Source organism: Equus caballus, chromosome 1 (assembly GCF_041296265.1).
Source record: "Equus caballus isolate H_3958 breed thoroughbred chromosome 1, TB-T2T, whole genome shotgun sequence".
Classification (NCBI taxonomy): Eukaryota; Metazoa; Chordata; class Mammalia; order Perissodactyla; family Equidae; genus Equus; species Equus caballus.
Genome location: NC_091684.1, coordinates 104918908 through 104938679, shown reverse-complemented (window position 1 = coordinate 104938679; position 19772 = coordinate 104918908). Strand labels below are relative to the sequence as shown.

The following is a 19772-nucleotide window of genomic DNA, read 5'->3' as shown; positions in this document are numbered from 1 at the left end:
GTCAAAACTCCAGTATCCAAAGGTCACAGCTGGCCGGTCTTAGCTCCCATTGGCTTCTAACGCGTTCCTCTTCCCTCACTACTAACCCCTCAGCCCGCCCCACCACACCTCCCCTCCGCCGCCCCCGGGACCCCATCTCGACGCGTCTCTCCTCGTGCATCTGGGAAGCCAGGGGGTCCCAGGCCCTCAGCTACATGGGAGGAGCAGATTTGATTGACAGCCAAGATCTCCAGTGATCAGTGTCCGTACTCCGAGTTGGTTTCGCCCATTTTACAAAGTTCTGAAAATCGAGCAAGTGCCCAACCCTCGCTTGAGTGAGCTAGGAGATCTGGCTGTACCCTTAAAATTAGTTTAAGGTATAATCCTTTGATCAGAAGAACACCCGCTCTGGCCAGGAACGAGACAGGAACGTTGACGCGTTTCCTTCCGTCTTCAAATGTCCCTTCCAAGACGCCGTCCCCTTCCCGGTGCGCTGAGCGCTGGACCAGTGAACGGCACTTCCGGGAGGTCCAGGAAGTCGCTTCATTCTCTGGCAGGAGATGGGGTTTTCCCGTACGCCGCGAAGTCTGCGGGTGTAGACCAGATCCTGCTGAGCCGCAGAGTGGAGCAGGGAGGGGAGGGGCGGGGCGGGGCGGGACACGGCGGCTGCAGGCGTGAGGCGAGGGCCCCCCGAGGCTGCGGCTGTCTGGCCGGGAGGTGGCCATTCATCCGAGCGTAGCTGAGGACCGAGGGCCCCTTCGGGGGCTCTTTGGAAGTCCGTTCGGAGGCCTGCGGGAGAGCCACCCTGCGCTGACCCTGGGCTGCCACCGGCCTTCCCGGAGCGGGGAGCGTCCGCCTTCTTCCACCCCGCGGCTCAGGGGACCGCTGCCATGGCTTTTCCCCATCGGCCGGACGCCCCGGAGCTGCCTGACTTCTCCATGCTCAAGAGGCTGGCCCGAGACCAGCTCATCTATCTGCTGGAGCAGGTCAGTGCCGCCGCGCCTGGGGCCGTTGGGGCGTCAGCAGTCAGCACTCACTGGACGCACAGTTCTTGTTTGCGGAGATCCCTTGATCTTGTTCCTGGCCCTTGATGTTGTCCTAGGAGCTTCGGCGGCAGGTCCGAAATGCAGCACTCGGGGGAAAACCAGAGGGCAATAAGAGCTGCCCGGGACCCGGCCAGAGGGCTAGTGGAAATTACTTCTTTTCATACAGGCAAGGGAAGCACCACTGGTGCCAGGCATCACTGGGGATGGAAAGGTGCTTAAGACATCTTTGTGATTGTGGATCTTACCCTCCAGTAGGAGCCGTATGAAACACAGATCACCGCACACAGGGTATCGTGTGGTAAACGAGTGATAGCTAGGGTGCCTTAAGCAGTCAGAATAAGCCAGCATTTCTTGGTAGAGTTACTTAGGAATTTTGAGGAACTGGAGCGTGAAGAATAAGCATATTTTCTTTGGAGATGACGGAGCATGTTCGAGGCAGATGGATTGATAGGAGCAAAGTTGAGGAATGAGGGAAGGACAAGATGTACAGGGAAGAGCAATCAGAAGTTACACGATAGGCGTTAGGCAGCCACTGAAGATTTTTTTCCCTGTTTGTGGCATGAAGCAGTACTTGAAGGTGATTCTAATAGCCATGCGTGGAGTGGGGTAAAGGGGCAACAAGAAGTCCAGTTGGGAGACCATAGATCAGACTAAGGTAAGAAAGGCCCACACAAAATTAGTGGCAGTGGGAATGAAGGGGAGGGATGGGTTTTTAAGTCATGGTGAAAGAAGACTCGAAGACTTATTGATTGGTTGTGAAGGTTGAGAGAGAAGCAAAGCTGAGTTTGAGATTTTTGACTTTGCTTAATAGGAAAATAATGCTGTTACAATAATTGTAGTGGGTTACATGTTCAGTTATTTATTTCACGTCCATGTTCCCCACTAGATTGGAAGGTCCTTAGGGACAAGGAATATGTCTATTTTGTTTAGTACTGTGTACCCAGTGAGTACCTAGCTTAGAGTCAGGCACATAGAACATGCTTAATAAATATTTGTTGCATGAACAATGAATGGCAATGAAAAAAGAATTAGAAAGAGGAACAGGTTTGGTGGGGGGAGTTGAATAGCTTGGGTTTGGATGGGGCGAGGTTAAGATGTTGGTAGGAAGTACTGCTGTAACATCCAGCACATAGAAATGTCGAGCTGCAGCTGGGATGAAGATGGGGTCTTGGGAGAACCTCAGGGGATCTGGGACCATTTTTGTTTCTCTTTTCTGTGCCCCATGCTGGTAGCACAGTGGTTTTCACATAAAAGACACTCAACAAATGTCTGAGGAATTGAAGAGAGACGATAGTTAAGGCCACTAGTTCAAGTTAGAGTCACATGAAAAAGAGTAAATGAGACCAAGGATAGAAACTTGTAAGTGGAGTGTAGGTGAGGAAGAGCTGCCCACAAGGATGACTCAACAGGGCCAAAGTGGATTTCTGTGTAATAATATCCTCTTCAAACTAATTTCTTTTGACTTAAATCTTGTTAATGCTATTCACTGCTATTCATGCTTAAAACCTCGGAATTATCTTTGGCTTTCCTTTCCCTCCTCATACTTACTGAACCAGTTGCTGCATCCTATGGATATTTCCTTACAGCTGACTTTTTAAGTAGTGGTTATAAAATAACACACATTATAGAAAATGTAGAAGGTAAAGGAAAGTATAAAGAAAAAAATCATTTATAATCCTACCATAAGATACAAGCACTAACACTGTTAATTTCTTTCTTTCTTTCTTTTTCTTTTTTTGGTGAGGAAGATTGGCCCTGAGCTAACATCTGTTGCCTATCTTCCTCTACTTGCTTGAGGAGGATTGTTGCTGAGTTAACATCAATGCCAGTCTTCCTCTATGTTGTATGTGGGATGCAGCCACAGCATGGCTTGATGAGTGGGAGGTCCATGCCCAGGATCCGAACCTGCAAACCCCAGGCCACTGAAGTGGAGCGTGCAAACTTAACCACTATGCCACCTGGCCGGCCCCAACACCGTTAATTTCTTTCAAGTGTGTAAAAAATTCTGTTACACATTCCATGTATCACTTAAATAAGCTATTTTTGTTCACAGCACCACCAGTTTAATCAGGTCCTCGTTTCATTGCCACAGGCTTAGGCTGCTTGGACTGCTGCATTAGCCACAGAACCTTGCCTCCAGTTTCTCAGTCTCCAGTCTGTTTTGCCCACAGTTCCCGGGTTTACCTAACTAAAATGCCCAGCCAATTGGATGCTTCAGTGCACACAAGCTTTCTGGTTTTCCTTTTTCCGTAGAAGATCAACCCCAAACTCCCTGACTTGGCATTTGGGGCCTTTCGTGCTCCATTTCCAGTCACCTGTTTCAGTCTTCTTTCCCACCATTCCCCTACAGCAAGCTTTCTCAGCCTTGGTGCTACTGACATTTTGGGCTGGATAGTTCCTTGTTGTGAGACTGTCCTGCGTGTTGTGGGTTGGTTAGCAGCTTCCCTAACCTCTGCCTACTAGATGCCAGTAACACCCCCTGCCCAAGTCGGACAACCAAGAATGTCTCCAGACCTTGCCACACATCCCCTGTGGGGCAAAGTCATCCCTAGTTGAGAACCACTGTAAGCCTTATGCGTTAGCCAAACTGAATTGCTTGTTCTGCCCTTGCCATTCAGCTTGTTCTCTTTCCCTGGCCTTTGCTGGAATGCCATCTTAATATGTCCTTGCCAACACCCCACCCATCTGTCAAGGCCTAGTTGAGAGGAAACTTTCAACGACTTCCCCCTCTCTGCCGCTCAGCGTGACCTCTACTTCCTCTGGACAGGTGAGGGAGCAGCGTCAGGAGTGGTGATGCAGGAGTCAGATGACAGGGACGTGTGGTAGGAGAGTGGGTGGGTGGGCGAGGACTGTCCTGGGCTAAGTTTTCTGCATTGAACATGGGTTAGTTTTGTAATTAGAAGAAAAATGCTGCTTAAAAGGATATTTGGCAGTTAGGTGCAGGGTTGCAGGAATGCACAGTGGGGTTTGGTTGGGTTTGGTTTGGTTCAGCAGGAGCTCGGGGTTATTGGGACGCAGCGTGGAGCAGGCGGTGGAGAAGAGGAGCAGTGTGCAGAACAAGGTCATGGGCGGGTAGGAGAGTTGAGTGACAAGGACTTAACCTTAGAAAGAAGGTGAAAAATCTTTCCACTGGTACAGAAAATCAGAAGAAGACAAAAAGGTGAATAGATAGAGAAATGTCGACTGTGGAGATAAGCACCACCTACGGTGCTGGGATAGGTGATGTTGAGCATCTGGAGTTTCCACCACCTGAGCACATCATGGCCTGATAGAAGGAAATCGTGACCATGTTCTCCAGGGCAGAAGCTCGGCTTCTGCTGAACGAATGGCTGGAGGAGCTCTCAGCCAAGGTGGGTTGTGTGACCTATGAGTGACCCAAGATACTGTGTCTCCTTCAGCTTCCAGGAAAAAAGGACCTGTTCATTGAGGCAGATCTCATGAGCCCTTTGGATCGAATTGCCAATGTCTCCATCCTAAAGGTACCTGCCTCTTGTCCCAGGTGGACACAGGCCCCTCTTTGCTCAGGAAGCAGTTTTTCTTTTGATGAACAGTAAAAATTACTAGAGTGACCACCCTTACAGGGTGAATATAGGGGGCCTTATTTGGGCGGCCAAAGGGGGATTGATGCTGTTGCTTGTATTGTTTTTGAATTGTTTTACTTTTGGGTTTTCTGTTGACAGTTTGAGGCAGGTTCAGTGGGGTGGTTGTTGGGGAGGCAGTTTGATTCCTAGAATTAGCATAACCAGGAGCCCTTGCAGAAGTCCCCTGTCTTTCTGTCATGCTTCGTGGTTTCCAAGCACTCTTATGTCCGTTGTCTTGTTGGCTTCTCTCTGTAGCAACACGAAGTAGACAAGCTTTACAAGGTGGAGAGCAAGCCGGCCGTGAGCTCCAGTGAACAGTGAGTGTCTGGGAGAGCCCGTCCCGGCTCCAGGCTGGAGGGGTCCCGCACGTTTGCCTTTGCTCCGTCCATGGCTCAGATCTGGCACCCTGTTGACGATGTGCTCACTGCCCTGCACTTTCACATCAGGCCTGCCTTGTGCTTTCGCCTTTTCGTTGGTCTCCTTTCTGCCGTTTCTCCCTCCCTTGCCCTCTTTTCTCTCTACTCCAATCTGCCATCTCTAACCAGATTGATTAATCTTGCAAAAATATTTTCATTGTGCTCTTCTCAAGAACCTTCAAGGTTTCCCATCACTTAGCAGTAAAGCCCAGATCGCTCGTCGTCGATTCCAGGCTCTCTCCAGTGAGGCCTCACTCTGCCTTTCTGCCCGGTCTCACGTGTCCCCTCAAGCCTCTTTTGACACACGCTTCCGCGCACTTCCCACCTATGTGTGTGTGCCTCTGCCCTTCTAAGCACTCCATTCACTCTGCCTGAAATTCTCTTCTGTCCTTGCTGCCCTTGTGAAAAACTACCCAGTCTTCAGAGCCTAGCCCCACCCTCTCTGTGAAGCTCTCTGTTGCCATTCCCGTTCAGGCAGATTCTCTGCTCCTCTGGATTCCCATGGGGTTCAGTATTTGTCCTGTTCACTTGGCACACAGTCACATACTGCCTGGGGTTTTGTGTTGTTTTGTTTTAATATTTCTCAAACTTGAGTAATGTACACCTTCCCTTAGAGAAAAAAATTCTCCTGGATATGTGAAGAATACATCCATAGACCCCAATTTGACAATTTTTTTTTTTTTTTTTTGCTGAGGGAGATTTGCCCTGAGCTAACATCCATGCCAATCTTCCTCTGTTTTTTAGTATGTGGGCTGCCAGCTCAGCATGGCTGCTAACAGACTGGTGTAGGTCTGTGCCTGGGAACTGACGCTGGGCCGCCAAAGTGGAGCACATTGAACTTAACCATTAGGCCACCAGGGCTGGCCTGACATTTTTTTTTCTTTAAAAATATTATATAAGTTTATTTCTATTTACAGTATACACTTTGAGTTGATAGGTTTCATGTTCATTGTGATGGGGTGTCGCTGCTTAAATGCCTTCACAAACCTCCATGCGTTCCTCGCTCTTCAGCCACCAACCATAGACTGCAGGCTTGGGAATGGATGAAAAACACTATTTTAGATTATTACTTTCTTGTATTGTCTTTTAGCACTTGACTATTAACATACTCCATACACATGTGCATCTCATTTTGCCCAATAGACTATAAATTATTGGAGAGCAGTGGCTCCTGGGTCCACCATAGGGCCAATGAGTGCCCCCAGCTCACTGCAGTTACCTGTTGTACTGAGGGAGTCTGCTGTGGTCAGCGTGTGGTAGGCTAAGAGAGCTGGCATAGCTTTGGCTAGGATGCGAACAGTAGGCCTGTCAACAGGGGCAAATGGGGAAAAAGTTAGTGTTGTTTCAGTTTCTTCTAAGCTGCTATCACCAACTTCATGATTTTTCTTCAGAGTTGTTTTTTCCCCCTTCTCTCCCGTAGATTGTGTTTCTTGGTCAGACCACGCATCAAGAATATGCGATACATTGCTAGTGAGTATGCTGCGGTGCTGCGTGTAACTAAGACCTGGGAAAGGGAGGGCAAGGTCAAGGGCCTTGGCCCTAAGGACCCGTTAACAAGAAAAGAGTTGTTGGAGTTGCCATACCACTCCTAGGGGATATCTCCTTCCCAGCTTCTGGTCTAACAGATGGCCCGGGGCTTTCTGGGCTGCATTCCTTCTGTCTGTAGATCTCGTCAATGCTGACAAATTGGCTGGCCGAACTCGAAAATACAAAGTGATCTTCAGTCCTCAGAAGGTGAGTTTGGATCCTGGTAGGAGTGGGATAAGGTAGAATGGGATTGAGGACTAGGAAAGGGTAAGGAGTCAGCGTTTATATCTCCATCTAACAAATTATATCTAACTGAACAAAATGCCTGTCACTGTCTTTTCACTAATGCAGCCCTGATTGTTTAGCAGAGGGTCTCGCCTCAAACTGTCCCAGATAAAGACTGTAGAATTGTGAGAGGCAGCCTCGACATAGACTTCTTTAAATGGAAAGGTTCTCACACTTCTGAAGTAGAATCTGCTCTGTATCCCTTCTAACACTAATTGCTACACAGTAATGGCGCAGGATATTATGGCTTTTCAGTGACCGTCTCCCTATATCTTTAATAATAAACACAATAAGTCATCACCTCCCTGGCTCATACCAGCATACTTCGAAAAGCCTTTTCTTACACAGAAGAGGAACCGTAGAGCCCATTTTACTCGACCTCAGCTTTGAGCAGACAAGGGAGTTGAAGCTCACAGTCACACGGTGAGTGAGCCTAGCCAGGCCAGGTCTCCTCCGTGTCCGCCTCAATAATTGCGGGAAGTACTTGGTGATCTGTTATAGTATCCGCTTCTTGATTCCATCAGGCTCCTCTCTCACCTCCGCATCAGTGAGGTGTGTCGTAGGTGCGTCCTCAATCTCATTGATTGGAAGAATGACACACCAGGCCTCGACATTGCCAGCTGCAGGCCTGTCAAGCTGTACCAAGGAGTGTGTGCCACACTTAGAGCAGGCAGAAATTAAAATCAAAAGGACAGGGGTTTATTCTTTCTTAATTTTTCTAAGAAAATCCTAGAGAAAATAGAAGCACTAGCTAAAACTAAAGACGCTGATGTCAAACTGTCTGGATGTGAATCCTTGCTTTAGCACTTGTTACCTGTGTGATCTCGGTAAGTTACTTGACTGCTCTGTGTCTCAACTTTCTAATCTGTAAAATGGAGTCGATAATAGTATTTATCTCTTTTAATTTAAATGAGATACCTTTCAGTCTCTTTTAAGAAATCTAGTGGAGGGGCCAGCCTGGTGGCACAGCAGTTAAGTTCACACGTTCCTCTTTGGTGGCCCAGGATTCGCTGGTTCGGATCCTGGGTGCGGACCTATGCACTGTTTGTCAAGCCATGCTGTGGCAGGCATCCCACATATAAAGTAGAGGAAGATGTGCATGGATGTTAGCGCAGGGCCAGTCTTCCTCAGCAAAAAGAGGAGGATTGGCAGCAGATGTTAGCTCAGGGCTAATCTTCCTCAAAAAAAAAAAAAAACAAAAAAGAAATCTAGTGGAATCATAGGCTAAGATTGTTTTCTCATCATGTAAAAGGAATAAGGGGAAAGAGCCAGGGACCTTCCTTTGAAGATCGTTTGAAGATTGATAGCACAGTCTTATAGCTATTTATCCTTTTTAGGAATACAAAGATGTCAAGTCTAAGATTATTACTAGGACAAGAAATTATTGAGTAAGACAATCAATCAGAATTATAGGTTACTTTTATTTTTTATTCAAGTATTATTGACATACAATATCCTATTCATTTCAGTAAAGGTTACTTTTGAGTGTTACTAAAGGAGCTATGGCAAGAATTTTTAGTTTTTAGAGGCTCTAGTCTTTTCTTCAAGATACGCTTTCAAGGACAGATTTGTTTAAACAGGGATTAGAACAAGTTGGTAACAGTTTCAAATAATCCTACAAGTCTCCATATTACACAGAAAACCAAAATTGTTACTTTTATGAATTTTCTTGATATAACACCCCATCTAATAAAATTCTTTGGCCTATTTCATGTCACAGGAAGCTCTCTCCCTTGGTAGCCGTAGGGAAGGGAAAATCACTCTCTCTGCCTGAGACTCTTTGTTGACTGTGAAGATGGGCAGTTTTTAAACTGGACTCCAGAATTCCGTTAGTTGGCATTAAAGTTAAAAGTAGGCCTATACTAGGGGCCGGCACATGGCTGAGTGGTTAAGTTCATGCACTCTGCTTCAGCAGCCCAGGGTTCGCCAGCTCAGATCCTGGGCGCAAACCCACACACTGCTTATCAAGCCATGCTGTGGCAGTGTCCCACATAGAACTAGAATGACCTACAACCAGGATATACAACTATGTGCTGGGACTTTGGGGAGAAAAAAAAACAAAAGAGGAAGATTGGCAACAGATGTTAGCCCAGGGCCAATCTTCTTCACCAAAAAGTGTACCTTAAAAAAAAGTAGGCCTATAGATTTCAGTTTTACTGGCAGAAATGAGTGAGGGATAAATCGGACTCTTCTGTGTAATAGTGAAATAAGGAACATATAGCATTTATGAGGATTAAGACACTTAATCCTTGTAAAACACTAAGAACGATGCCTAGTGCATGTTAAATGCTTAATGTACATCCACTGTTATTGTCGTCATCATTATCCAATGGGATGCCCTCAGCTTTCTTCCTCATTACCTCCTCTCCCCTCTTGTCTTGGAGGAGGAAGAGACGTGACCTTGTCCCATCTAAGATCAGCCAGTTCACCCTTGTTCTTGGCACCGTCCTTGTATTCCTTCTCTACTCTTGCTTCATCGGGTAGACTTTCTCTTGTCTCCAACCATGTCCCTCCCTTCTAAACCGTTCTCCCCCTTTCTTCTCTCTGTCAGGGCTCCCTTCTTTCATGGCCAGACTTCTGTGAAGAATTATCTGCTGCCGCTGCTTCTGCTTCCTCACCTCCACCTTCATCATCTTTTAATCTGGTCCCCTAACACTTCTCTTGTCAAATCCAAGAATGTTTGTTTCATGCTCGTCCTGCTTTACTTCTCTGGCATTTGACACGTTGTTCATTCTTCTTTGAATCTCTGACCTTCCCTCCCTTTAGAGCTGCTGTTTTCTCCTGTTCCTTCCTCTCTGTATTATTTCTCAGTCTTCTCTGCCAGCTCTCACACTGTGCATCCCTTTAATTTTGGGGATCCCTAGAGTCCTGTCCTTAGCTCTCTTCTCCCTTTGTGTTCTTTTCTCTTGGACAAACCAACCACTTTAAATACAACACATGTGCCACTGACCCCCAAGGTTGTGTCTCCAGACCTCCCTCAGTGTCTCCAGAGGTCCCATGGACATGTCCTAACCAGGACGCCCTCTCCACACCACTGCTCTCCACCTCCTGCCTGCTCCTCCTCCACTGTTTCTATAGCATTGTCAGGCTGTTCCTGCCATCTCTGCCTGTGGGACTCAGCCCTCGGTGACAGCTGAATACCTTCTCCTTTGTAAAGCTTTCCCACTCTCTCAGGGAGAAAAAAGCAATTGACTTAATACATAAATAAAATGGATGAAAGGGAAAGAAAGGGATTCCAGTGGGAACTGTCTGAGTTCTCTTGTTTTTGTCGCTGGGTTCAATAAGTGGTGTCCTCTTCCGTGAGTATAGAGAAACGCCAGAGAAATAGAAGGAATGGAGAAGAGGGTGGCTACTCATGAGCTTCCTTTTCTCTTTCAGTTTTATGCGTGTGAGATGGTGCTTGAGGAAGAAGGAATCTATGGAGGTGAGAGGAGGTGAATGTGTGTGGGAAGGGGGAGAACATATAGAAGAAGGATAGAATTGTTGCTCCCCTGCCCCCTCTCCTCCTTTGCCTTGTCTCAGACCTGCTGGCCTAGTGGGAGGACAGGTTCCTGAGAAGGGCATGGGAGTAGGACCCCACTTAGAGCACTAGTGGGGTAGGGTGAAGGGGACGCCAGGCTTAGAGCTGGAATTCACCAACTGCTCTAGTCTGACCTTCCAAGACACCAACACGGACAAACCACCTTCCCTCCCCTGTGTATTCCTCACTCCGTTCACCGTGCAGCACAAACCTGATCATGGCTCCCCCTGCCAAAAATCCTGCAGTGGCTCAATCTGAAGCCCAGAAGCCTCAGCATGGCCTCTTGCGCCTCCTGCAGTCTGGCCCCTTAGCTTCATCATGTGCTACTCCTTCCTCCTAACTCACTACCTTCCAGCCTGCGTGACCTTGCACATGGTTTTCCTGCTGTGTAGAATATCCTCTACCCTACAAATCTTTGTCTACCCAAATCTTACTCAAATTCTAAGCCGAAGTGTCACTTGTTTAGGGAAGTTGTTCCTGTACCCCTGGTTGAGGTTGATCCCTGAAATATTTGTGCTCATGGACGGCTGTTTGACTTCTTTGGAGCACAACTATAATTGAATTTGTCTCCCACTAGATTGTAAGCTCCGGAAGGTTGGGAGTGTGTCCATTTTGTTCACCACCATCACCTAATGCTTCCCCTAGTGCCTGCCAGTGTGCAGCTTCCGTCAGTGTTTATGTAACAATGAAGGTTCATTTCCTGGGCACTTTTGGTCGGCGCTCTGATGGAAAAACACCCCTTATCACACTGTATTACAGGTTGTAGTTCAGGTCTCCTTTTGTTGCCAGACTGAGCTCCTCCAGGCACAAACTGTGTCTTCATTGAGTGTCCCGTGCTTAGCGCGGTACCTGGTATGTGGCAGGCACTTGGAGCTTTTTGCATGAGTGTGGTGGACCTTCCCTCTTAATGTGGAAGCAGCCTCTGCAGGGAGGCTGATGCTCTCTGTCCCCACAGATGTGAGCTGTGACGAATGGGCCTTCTCTTTGCTGCCTCTTGATGTGGATCTGCTGAGCATGGAACTACCAGAATTTTTCAGGGACTACTTCCTGGTAAATGCGGGGTCCTTAGGTCTTGGCATCAATGGGTGGGGATGCACTTGGAGTCCAGTGGGCTAGACATGTAGATGTAACCTTCATCCAACTTAAATAATTTATTATGAGTGATAGTGATTTAGAGACTGAGTGCTACTGATTGATGTCCGTGGACTTCCTTTGGGGCCAATCAAAATGAACTCTTTCAAGCACTCCCCAGACCCTGCCTTCCTCCTCCAGGGCTTCTAGGGCTCAGCACTTTCTAGATGGGTTGATTAGGTTGATCCGTATCTTTGTGGCCCATGTGGTCCCTGCAGGAAGGAGATCAGCGTTGGATCAACACGGTGGCACAGGCCTTGCATCTTCTCAGCACTCTCTATGGACCCTTTCCGAACTGCTATGGGATTGGCAGATGTGCCAAGGTGAGCACGAGCAGTGCTGTTGTCCCGCTAGCCCCTCTTTCACCTGTTCTCACCCCATCAAGGCTTGTCCATGGGCATCTGTGATATGAGGTATATTCTCTACTTTGCTTTTATTGCCCCAGAATAGTTCCTCAGAGAGGAGGGTTTGTGCAGCTAACAGAAAGGCAAGAGCCAGGGGTAGCGTTCCTGAACCTCTTTTGATCTCTGGGTACGGAGATGCTCCTTCACTGGTATGGGGGGGCGGGGAGGGATAGCAACAGACAGGAGTAGAATAGGCAGTAATTTTTACTAATTAGCTCCCCTTGTGGGGTCAAGGAGAAGTGTCACATGGAAAGGGGTTGGCTTCTGTAGGTGTGGGGCTGCAGTAAGGACCTGGACACGAGACTGAGAATGTCTTGGGTCCTGGCAGATGTCCTATGAATTGTGGAGGAAACTGGAGGATGAGGAGGATGGTGAAACCAAGGGCCGAAGGCCAGAAATTGGACATATCTTTTTGCTGGATAGAGGTAAATTATGCTCTGCACTCCCTTCATCTTTGGACCCTAGAAGACATGGGAATATGGAAAATGGGGTGGCACAGTTAGGATCCTCAAGTTGGGGCTGTGAATGCCGGCGTTATTTGGAGCATGGGCCTTGGACCCTTTAGAAGGCCTTTGAACTGATACTGAGCAAATTGGGTAGAAGGCTGCATCGGGGAGGACCCTCATGGTCGGGGATCTTGGTTTCAGACATGGACTTTGTGACGGCACTTTGCTCCCAGGTGGTTTACGAGGGCCTGGTGGATGACACCTTTCGCATCAAGTGTGGTAAGTGGCATCTTGCAAAATGGAGGTGGTCATCAGCCCCTGGGCCTCCTGCAGTGGGCCACGGCTTGTGGGAGAGACCCAGACTCTGAGCAACCTCCTGGCTTCCAAATAGTTTAGGGGACCTTTAATGGCAGTTCAGGAGAGTGTTGGAGAAGGAAGGCCTCATTGGAGATCCTCATAGCTGTCCCCTCTGCTCTCAAAGGGAGTGTCGACTTTGGCCCAGAAGTCACATCTTCTGACAAGAGCCTGAAGGTGCTACTCAATGCTGAGGACAAGGTGAGGGTGTGGGTGCTGGCAGTGGATTTCCCCAGGGCCACTGCTCCCGTGAGGCTGGGAGGGGAGGCTGAGTCCACAGGAGAGAGGGATGCCAGTGGGTGAAGAGCGCGTCCCAGAGCACGCGGCAGGGATTTGACGTAGACTTATCGGTACCCACTCAGCGTTCTTTGTACTTTTGTTAGAATGGCCGAGCGCTCCTCCTGTGCTGTCGTTACACTGGTGAGGCAGGAAGGCGCAAGTTACAGTTCTGTGTAGTAAGTTGTTCCTGTCTTATTCCCCTCACAGGTGTTTAATGAGATTCGTAACGAGCACTTCTCCAATGTCTTCGGCTTTTTGAGCCAGAAGGCCCGGAACTTGCAGGCCCAGTATGATGTGAGGCTCCAAGCCTGGGCTCCTCTGTTTTGTTTCCTCAGTGGCTTCCCAAGGCTGCTGCCCTTTGACTCCCCTTCTGTTCTACAGCAGGCCCCCTGTCTTTTCTCTTGGATGGGTGGCAACTGAGGGAGTGTAGTGGTTTCTCCTGTCTGAGGGCAGGGAGAGGCTGACGTTGTGGGGACTTCCCCACAGCGCCGGAGGGGCATGGACATCAAACAGATGAAGAACTTCGTGTCCCAGGAGCTCAAGGGACTGAAACAGGAGCACCGCCTGCTGAGTCTCCGTAAGTTTCAGCTTAGGGGAGGGTGAGGGGAAAGCCACAGAGGAGCATTGCCTCCTGAGAGGAGATCCCTGTTCATCTGCCAAATGATGATCTTATTTGGTCTAAAATGGGAAGAAGAGCTTCTGTGTTTTGCTTTCAGAGGTTTTTATGCTTCTGAACCATGAAAGGATATTCTTCTAGAACCAGGAATATGTCAGCTCCCTTTTCACCCTGTCTGCAGATATTGGGGCCTGTGAATCCATCATGAAGAAGAAAACCAAGCAGGACTTCCAGGAGCTCATCAAGACCGAGCATGGTACTGCAGCAGCCTTGCTCCGTTACTTCTCATGCTTCTGCTTCCCTGCCCCCCGACCCCCTCCCATCCTGAACAGATGCTCTCTGGCTCTTTCCAGCTGAGGCTGGCTGTGTGGAATGCTGGTTCCTGCCAGAAGTCCTGGGGGTCCCTTAACCCACCCTAAGGATGGAGAAAGAAATGGGGAGACAGACGCCTATTAGCATAGATGGCAACAGCTGAGCTGCTGCCCAGTAACAGACTGTCCTCTGATTACTCACAGCACTGCTGGAGGGCTTCAACATCCGGGAGAGCACCAGCTACATTGAAGAGCACATAGACCGGCAGGTGAGCAGGAGAGCGGAGTGTTGGGAAGGTGTTTAGAGGTGGGGCCGGCCTCCAGCAGGAGGAAGGGAAGAGAAGAATGTGCGTTATGAAACTCGAATTCTCCTTGGCTTTTTCTTCCTGTGCAGGTGTCACCTATAGAAAGCCTTCGCCTCATGTGCCTTTTGTCCATCACTGAGAATGGTGAGTCTCAGGATCAGAGATTCAGACTGAAGCCTCTCCCTCAGGGATAGAAGTCATTTTGAAAGGCAGACATAAATATCTTAGCAGACAGAACGTTTCCCTGTAATTTTGTGAATTCTTTCCCCTGTAAAATAAAGGAGTTTTTTGGCGGACAAAATATCCCCAGGTCGTGGGGTAATTTACTGTCCCAGCCCTAAGCAGGAGCACATCCAGGCACCCCAAACAGGGCCTGCCACATCTTAGGGCTGCAGAGGGGTAAGCTGAGTGGCCTTTCTCTCATCATTCTATCTGGCTTCCTACCGTCAACAAGATTTCATAATAAAGATAGAGTCCAGGAAAATGGGACTGCTAACCAATTTCATAACCATTTTTTAAAATTTATTTTCTTTTCCCCCAAAGATTTTATTTTTCCTTTTTCTCCCCAAAGTCCCCCAGTACATACTTGTACATTTTTAGTTGTGGGTCCTTCTAGTTGTGGCATGTGGGATGCCGCCTCAGCATGGCTTGATGAGCGGTGCTGTGTCTGCACCCAGGACCTGAACCAGGGAAACCGTGGGCCGTGGAAGCGGAGCACAAGAACTTAACCACTGGGCCATCGGGCCAGCCCTGCATAAACGTTTTAAAAACCCAGATTCTGCAACCTTTTATGGGAACTTGTTTTTACTGTTGAAGTCTTCCAGTTGGTGAATATTCTTTAAGGTTGCTTTCTACCCAGAGAAGTAGTTTGCTTATTCTAAATCTCCTTTATTGTAGTTGGAAGCCCATTTCTTCTTACCTCTGTGGAGAAAAACGTCCCAGACTGCACTTTTGGAACTCATATGAACACTATTCCTATTCCTCAAGAGCCGTAAAGCAGTTCCCAGTAGACCCGGCACATAGACAGGAAGAAAGGCACAGGAAGTCCCTTCTCCTCCTCCTGCTGCGTGCCACCCCAGCCCCACTGCAGATCAGCAGTCGTTGCAGGGTCCCTTCCTTAGCACCCTTGTGGTTCAGGGCTCTTCCTTGGAACTTGCAGAACCAGGCTTTCCCTTTCCATAGGCAAGCTTGAATTTAGGAGTCAGTCCAGAATCAACTGTGTAGGATGCAGGGTTAACATCATTTACTGAATCCTTCCATCTCATTAAGGTTTTGTTGGAGGGAGAAGAGGGTTGGTTGGTTTGGCCATTTTAGGACACCACAACTGGCTCGTCAACCAGTTCCCATGAACCTGTATCTTCCTTACCCTTAGGATTGATCCCTAAGGATTACCGATCCCTGAAAACTCAGTACCTGCAGGTAAGGCCAGGAGAGTGTATTCCTGAAGGATCTTGGTAGAGGGAGGTCACTGGACATTTTTGAAAGAGGGAAGGGAAGAAATGGCCCCTTTCCTGTCCCCGTCATCATCCTGTTCCCATCTGGCCTCCCTCTTAGAGGTCCGAGGGAGAGTCAGCTTTCAGCATGCAGAGACCCTTCCCACAGCCCTGTTTCACTCTGCTCCCCTCCCACGTGGGTGGCCGGTGCTGAGAAAGTTTGAACAATTTAGATGTTGGACCCAGCTGGTGACCCTGGGACTCTCCCTCACTTTAGCTCCTTGCGAGGCAGTGATACAGCTTTCCTTCCAGGTCCTTCCTCATCTGTGAAGCCTTCCCCTCCATCCTCATGTCAGTAGCTTTCTCTGTTCTGTAGTAGTTTCGTACTGCTTTTATTCTTTGTTTGGTGTTTGATTATTTCTGACATGAAAGTCCTTCACACAGACAGTGTGAGCTCTTCAGGCACAGACTGCATAATCCCCCTCTCCCTCCCTCTCTATTACTTCACAGTGCAGGATCCTTGGGGGGCACTCAGTTAATAGCCAAATTGCCTTTTCTTCAGAGCTACGGCCCTGAGCACCTGCTGACCTTCTCCAACCTGCGGCGTGCTGGGCTCCTGACAGAGCAGGCCCCGGGGGACACCCTCACAGCTGTAGAGAGCAAAGTGAGCAAGCTGGTGACCGACAAGGCTGCAGGTGAGCAGGGAGCACAGGTAACCCCTCCCCTCCTCGGCTGTTGTTCCCGCTTCTCTCAACAGGCAGAGCACCCTGGGGGAGAGAGCGAGCTGGGAAGGAGAATGGGGTTCCTTCCTGTTACTACCCTTACTACTGCTACTCCGGCTAGTAAGAGCAGTTTCCATTTACTGAACACTTAAGCGTGTGCTAGCCCTTTAGATACAGTTTTTCTCTTAATCCTCGCAAAGGTAAGTTTTATTATCTCCATTTTACAGATGAGGAAACTGAGGCTTAGAGGGTTAGTGACTTGTTCAAGGTCCCTCAGTTAGTAAGTTAGAATTGAACCTAGGTCACATGGACTCCAGAGCCCACACACTTAACCAGTAAACGAGGGTCATCCTGTAGATCACATTTTGTGAATAGCTGGTACCCTGAAGGCGGGGAAGACTTGGGGTGGGTAGAAGGGTGGTGAATGTCTTGATCAGTTCCAGGGAATTGCAGGTGAACAGCTTTGTGGGGGGTCTTCAGATGTGATAGGTCCTGCTATTTGAGAAGAGGCGGTCCTGTCGTTTCATGAATGGTGTCGCCTCTGGCAGTGTCATGAATCCCTAGACCTTAGATGAAACCTAGCACAGATTTCTTCCCCAGGAAAGATTACTGATGCTTTCAGTTCTCTGGCCAAGAGGAGCAATTTTCGTGCCATCAGCAAGAAGCTGAATTTGGTATGTGGAACCGAGATGGCTAGGGGAGGCAGCGGGTTCAGCCCTTTGTGGAGCACTTTGAATCCACAAAACCTTTTTGTCGTTTTGTTTTTATAAAGATCCTTTCATTTGGTAGCGTTATAGCATGAGCTTAATTTAATAATGAGATGACACAAAGACTCATTCATTCAATAAACATGTTACAAGCACTTACCAATGCCAGAGAGTAGGCTGAGTGCTCCTTCAGTGACATACGTGTCCCGTGTCGCTGAGGGGCCAGCCAAGGGCCACCCTTCCCTCCAGCCCTTCAATAGGGAGCATGGGGACTCATTCAAGAGAGTTGGCGGGTACTGAACAGAAGCCTTCATCTTTGGTTCTGGAGTCTTTTTTTTTTCAGGGCTCTTGCTAGTTCTCCCTTCAGTTGAAATAAGAACTGTTCTTTGGGATATGGAGTAAAGCACAGGAGAGATGAGTTGTTACTTGCCTCATGTAGTCCCCTTTGCCCTCTAGATCCCACGTGTGGATGGCGAGTATGATCTGAAAGTGCCGCGGGACATGGCATATGTCTTCAGTGGTGCTTACGTGCCCCTTAGCTGCCGAATCATTGAGCAGGTGAGAACAGGTGACTCCCATCGCTCCCATTCTTACATCACTCTCTCTGCTTTCTCTTGGTCCCTGGCCTATCCCAATTTTTAACTACCCTAGTAACTAGCAAGAAACGTGACAGCCTGGCTGCTGCCACCTCCCTTTCCTAAGCCGGATACAGTCTTAGACTTGAAACCAGTGCTTGCGCCTTCCCAGGTGCTGGAGCGGCGAAGCTGGCAGGGTCTGGACGAAGTGGTGCGGCTGCTCAACTGCAGTGAGCTGGCATTCACAGGTGCGTGGCATTGACAGGTGGGGGCACGGTGGAACGACAGGAGGGCTGGGTGCATCGCCCAGTACTCTCGTGCCAGTGAAGAGCTGAGTCTGGTCTCGTCTTCGCAGACATGACCAGGGAAGACAAGGCCTCCAGCGAGTCCCTGCGCCTCATCTTGGTGGTGTTCTTAGGTGGCTGCACGTTCTCTGAGATCTCAGCCCTCCGGTTCCTGGGTAGAGAAAAAGGTAAGAGAGAGCAGAAAGCTGAGAACAGGCCTCATGGGATCCAGGGGACACAGGCCAGCACTCACGAAGGCTTCTCTGCTGGCCTCTGGGTACCACTGGCTGTAGTCTTGCTGTGAGCTGAATAGCAGGGAGCCCAGTTCCACCAAGCTTGTCAAGTCGTTGTGCCCAACAGCATGGTATGGCTACATGTATGTCTGTAAACTGGTGCTGTGATCCAGCCAGGGCTGTGGGACTGGAGGGGCTTGATAAGCTAGTGTTGGGGGCCTGTGATCTACTCTTAGTCACGTACGCTGGTGCTTTTGACTCCTTAGGGTACCGGTTCATTTTTCTGACGACAGCAGTCACGAACAGTGCTCGCCTTATGGAGGCCATGAGTGAGGTGAAAGCCTGAAGGTTTCCCTGCCAATGTTGAAGTCTTCCCGGGACACGTTCCCCAGTGGGATGCAGGAGTCTGGCTCCCAGCTGCTAACAAAGTCTCCGCCAGCTACTCTACTAAGAGCTGGGCAGCACGGAACTTATTTGGGACTTAGAGAACATATCTGAGGAGAGTTCACTTGCTGCCCCCAGGATATTTCTCTTTTTTGTTTATGAAGGACAGCCCATGCTGATAAGACAAGGAAGAAGAGGCATCTTTTGCTAAATCCTGTTTGAGTATCATTGTAAATAAAGCCTCTACTCTCAAATGTGGGATGTTTACTTCTGGACGCGCACGTCCAGCTTTGAAGCACAGGGGCTTTACACAGGCCTCCGTGTGTGCTGTGGCCTGCACTCTGGTGGCTCTGCACCCGGTCTGGTTCCTCCTTGAAACCTGCCCTGTACCAGAGATTCCCCAGCCAGAAAAGGAGGGGATGGGTTAGGTAGAGGATCAGTGAGCACCCTTTCAATTCTAAAATTCTTGACTCATTCTACTTTAGAAAAATGAGTTTTATTGTTTTAACTTAAGGAGACGCATTAATTTTAAGCGTTTGTTTCTTATTGCAGAGTGAAAGACCGTCCCCACTGTTAGGGCAATTTCAGGCATCAGCAAATGGTGCTCTTGTAAGGGTCACCAGTGCCCCCCTAATTGCTGATGCTAGTGGCCTTTCTCTCTTGCTTTACCTTTTAAAAATTGTGAACTGTAACCACATCTACTAGTGGTCTCTTTTCAGTCCTCTTCTAACTTCCTCTCACTGATAACCACCTTTCCTTCTTGAAATTCTCGTATTCAGCTACCATGACACTTTTTTTTGTCCTCCTACAGGATCCTAGGTTGTACTTCTGTCCCCTGTGATTACTCCTCTCTGCCTCTCCACATTTGTTGACACCTCCCCTCTCTCTGTCCTTGTCATCTACTTCCAGATCCCAAGCTTTTGTCTCACTGCCGAGCTTCACACTAGCATTTCCAACCTGGGTGTTCCACAGGCACTTCAGACTCCACGTCTAAAATAAACTCTCAACTCGAACCTCCTGTCCCCACTTTGAATCCCTAAACCTACTCCTCTTCCTTTATTCCCTTAATTGACATTCTCATCATCTACTCAAATTTTGTTCTTGCAAGAAATTATATCCTTGACCTCGGCTTTTTTCTTTTTATGCCCCATGTTCAGCTGGTCCCCCTACCCATTATTTCTAAATGCTTCTGGTTCATCCTCTCCTCACCATCCCCATGGCAGAGGTACTTACC

General features: G+C 48.6%; 1 protein-coding gene across 1 annotated transcript; it reads left to right on the top strand.

Moving 5' to 3' along the window:
• The first annotated feature begins 457 nt into the window (after window positions 1-457).
• Window positions 458-18792, top strand: VPS33B (VPS33B late endosome and lysosome associated). The gene is made up of 23 exons (XM_023649722.2): window positions 458-965; window positions 4424-4504; window positions 4862-4923; window positions 6443-6492; window positions 6689-6756; window positions 10213-10258; window positions 11310-11404; window positions 11704-11808; window positions 12218-12314; window positions 12537-12614; window positions 12817-12890; window positions 13176-13262; window positions 13455-13545; window positions 13766-13840; window positions 14100-14164; window positions 14290-14344; window positions 15573-15619; window positions 16196-16328; window positions 16956-17029; window positions 17519-17620; window positions 17810-17885; window positions 17993-18109; window positions 18421-18792. Exons 1-23 carry the CDS (start codon window positions 870-872, stop codon window positions 18498-18500), a joined length of 1854 nt encoding a protein of 617 aa, XP_023505490.1. The 5' UTR covers window positions 458-869; the 3' UTR covers window positions 18501-18792.
• Window positions 18793-19772: the final 980 nt, after the last annotated feature.

Bases quoted from the DNA above. Each gene is read 5' to 3' on its own strand.
- VPS33B (XM_023649722.2), top strand. From the start codon at position 870: ATGGCTTTTCCCCATCGGCCGGACGCCCCGGAGCTGCCTGACTTCTCC. The intron at 4,924-6,442 runs GTGAGTGTCTGG...TCTCTCCCGTAG, and splicing joins GCCGTGAGCTCCAGTGAACA to ATTGTGTTTCTTGGTCAGAC. The intron at 6,493-6,688 runs GTGAGTATGCTG...TTCTGTCTGTAG, and splicing joins GAATATGCGATACATTGCTA to ATCTCGTCAATGCTGACAAA.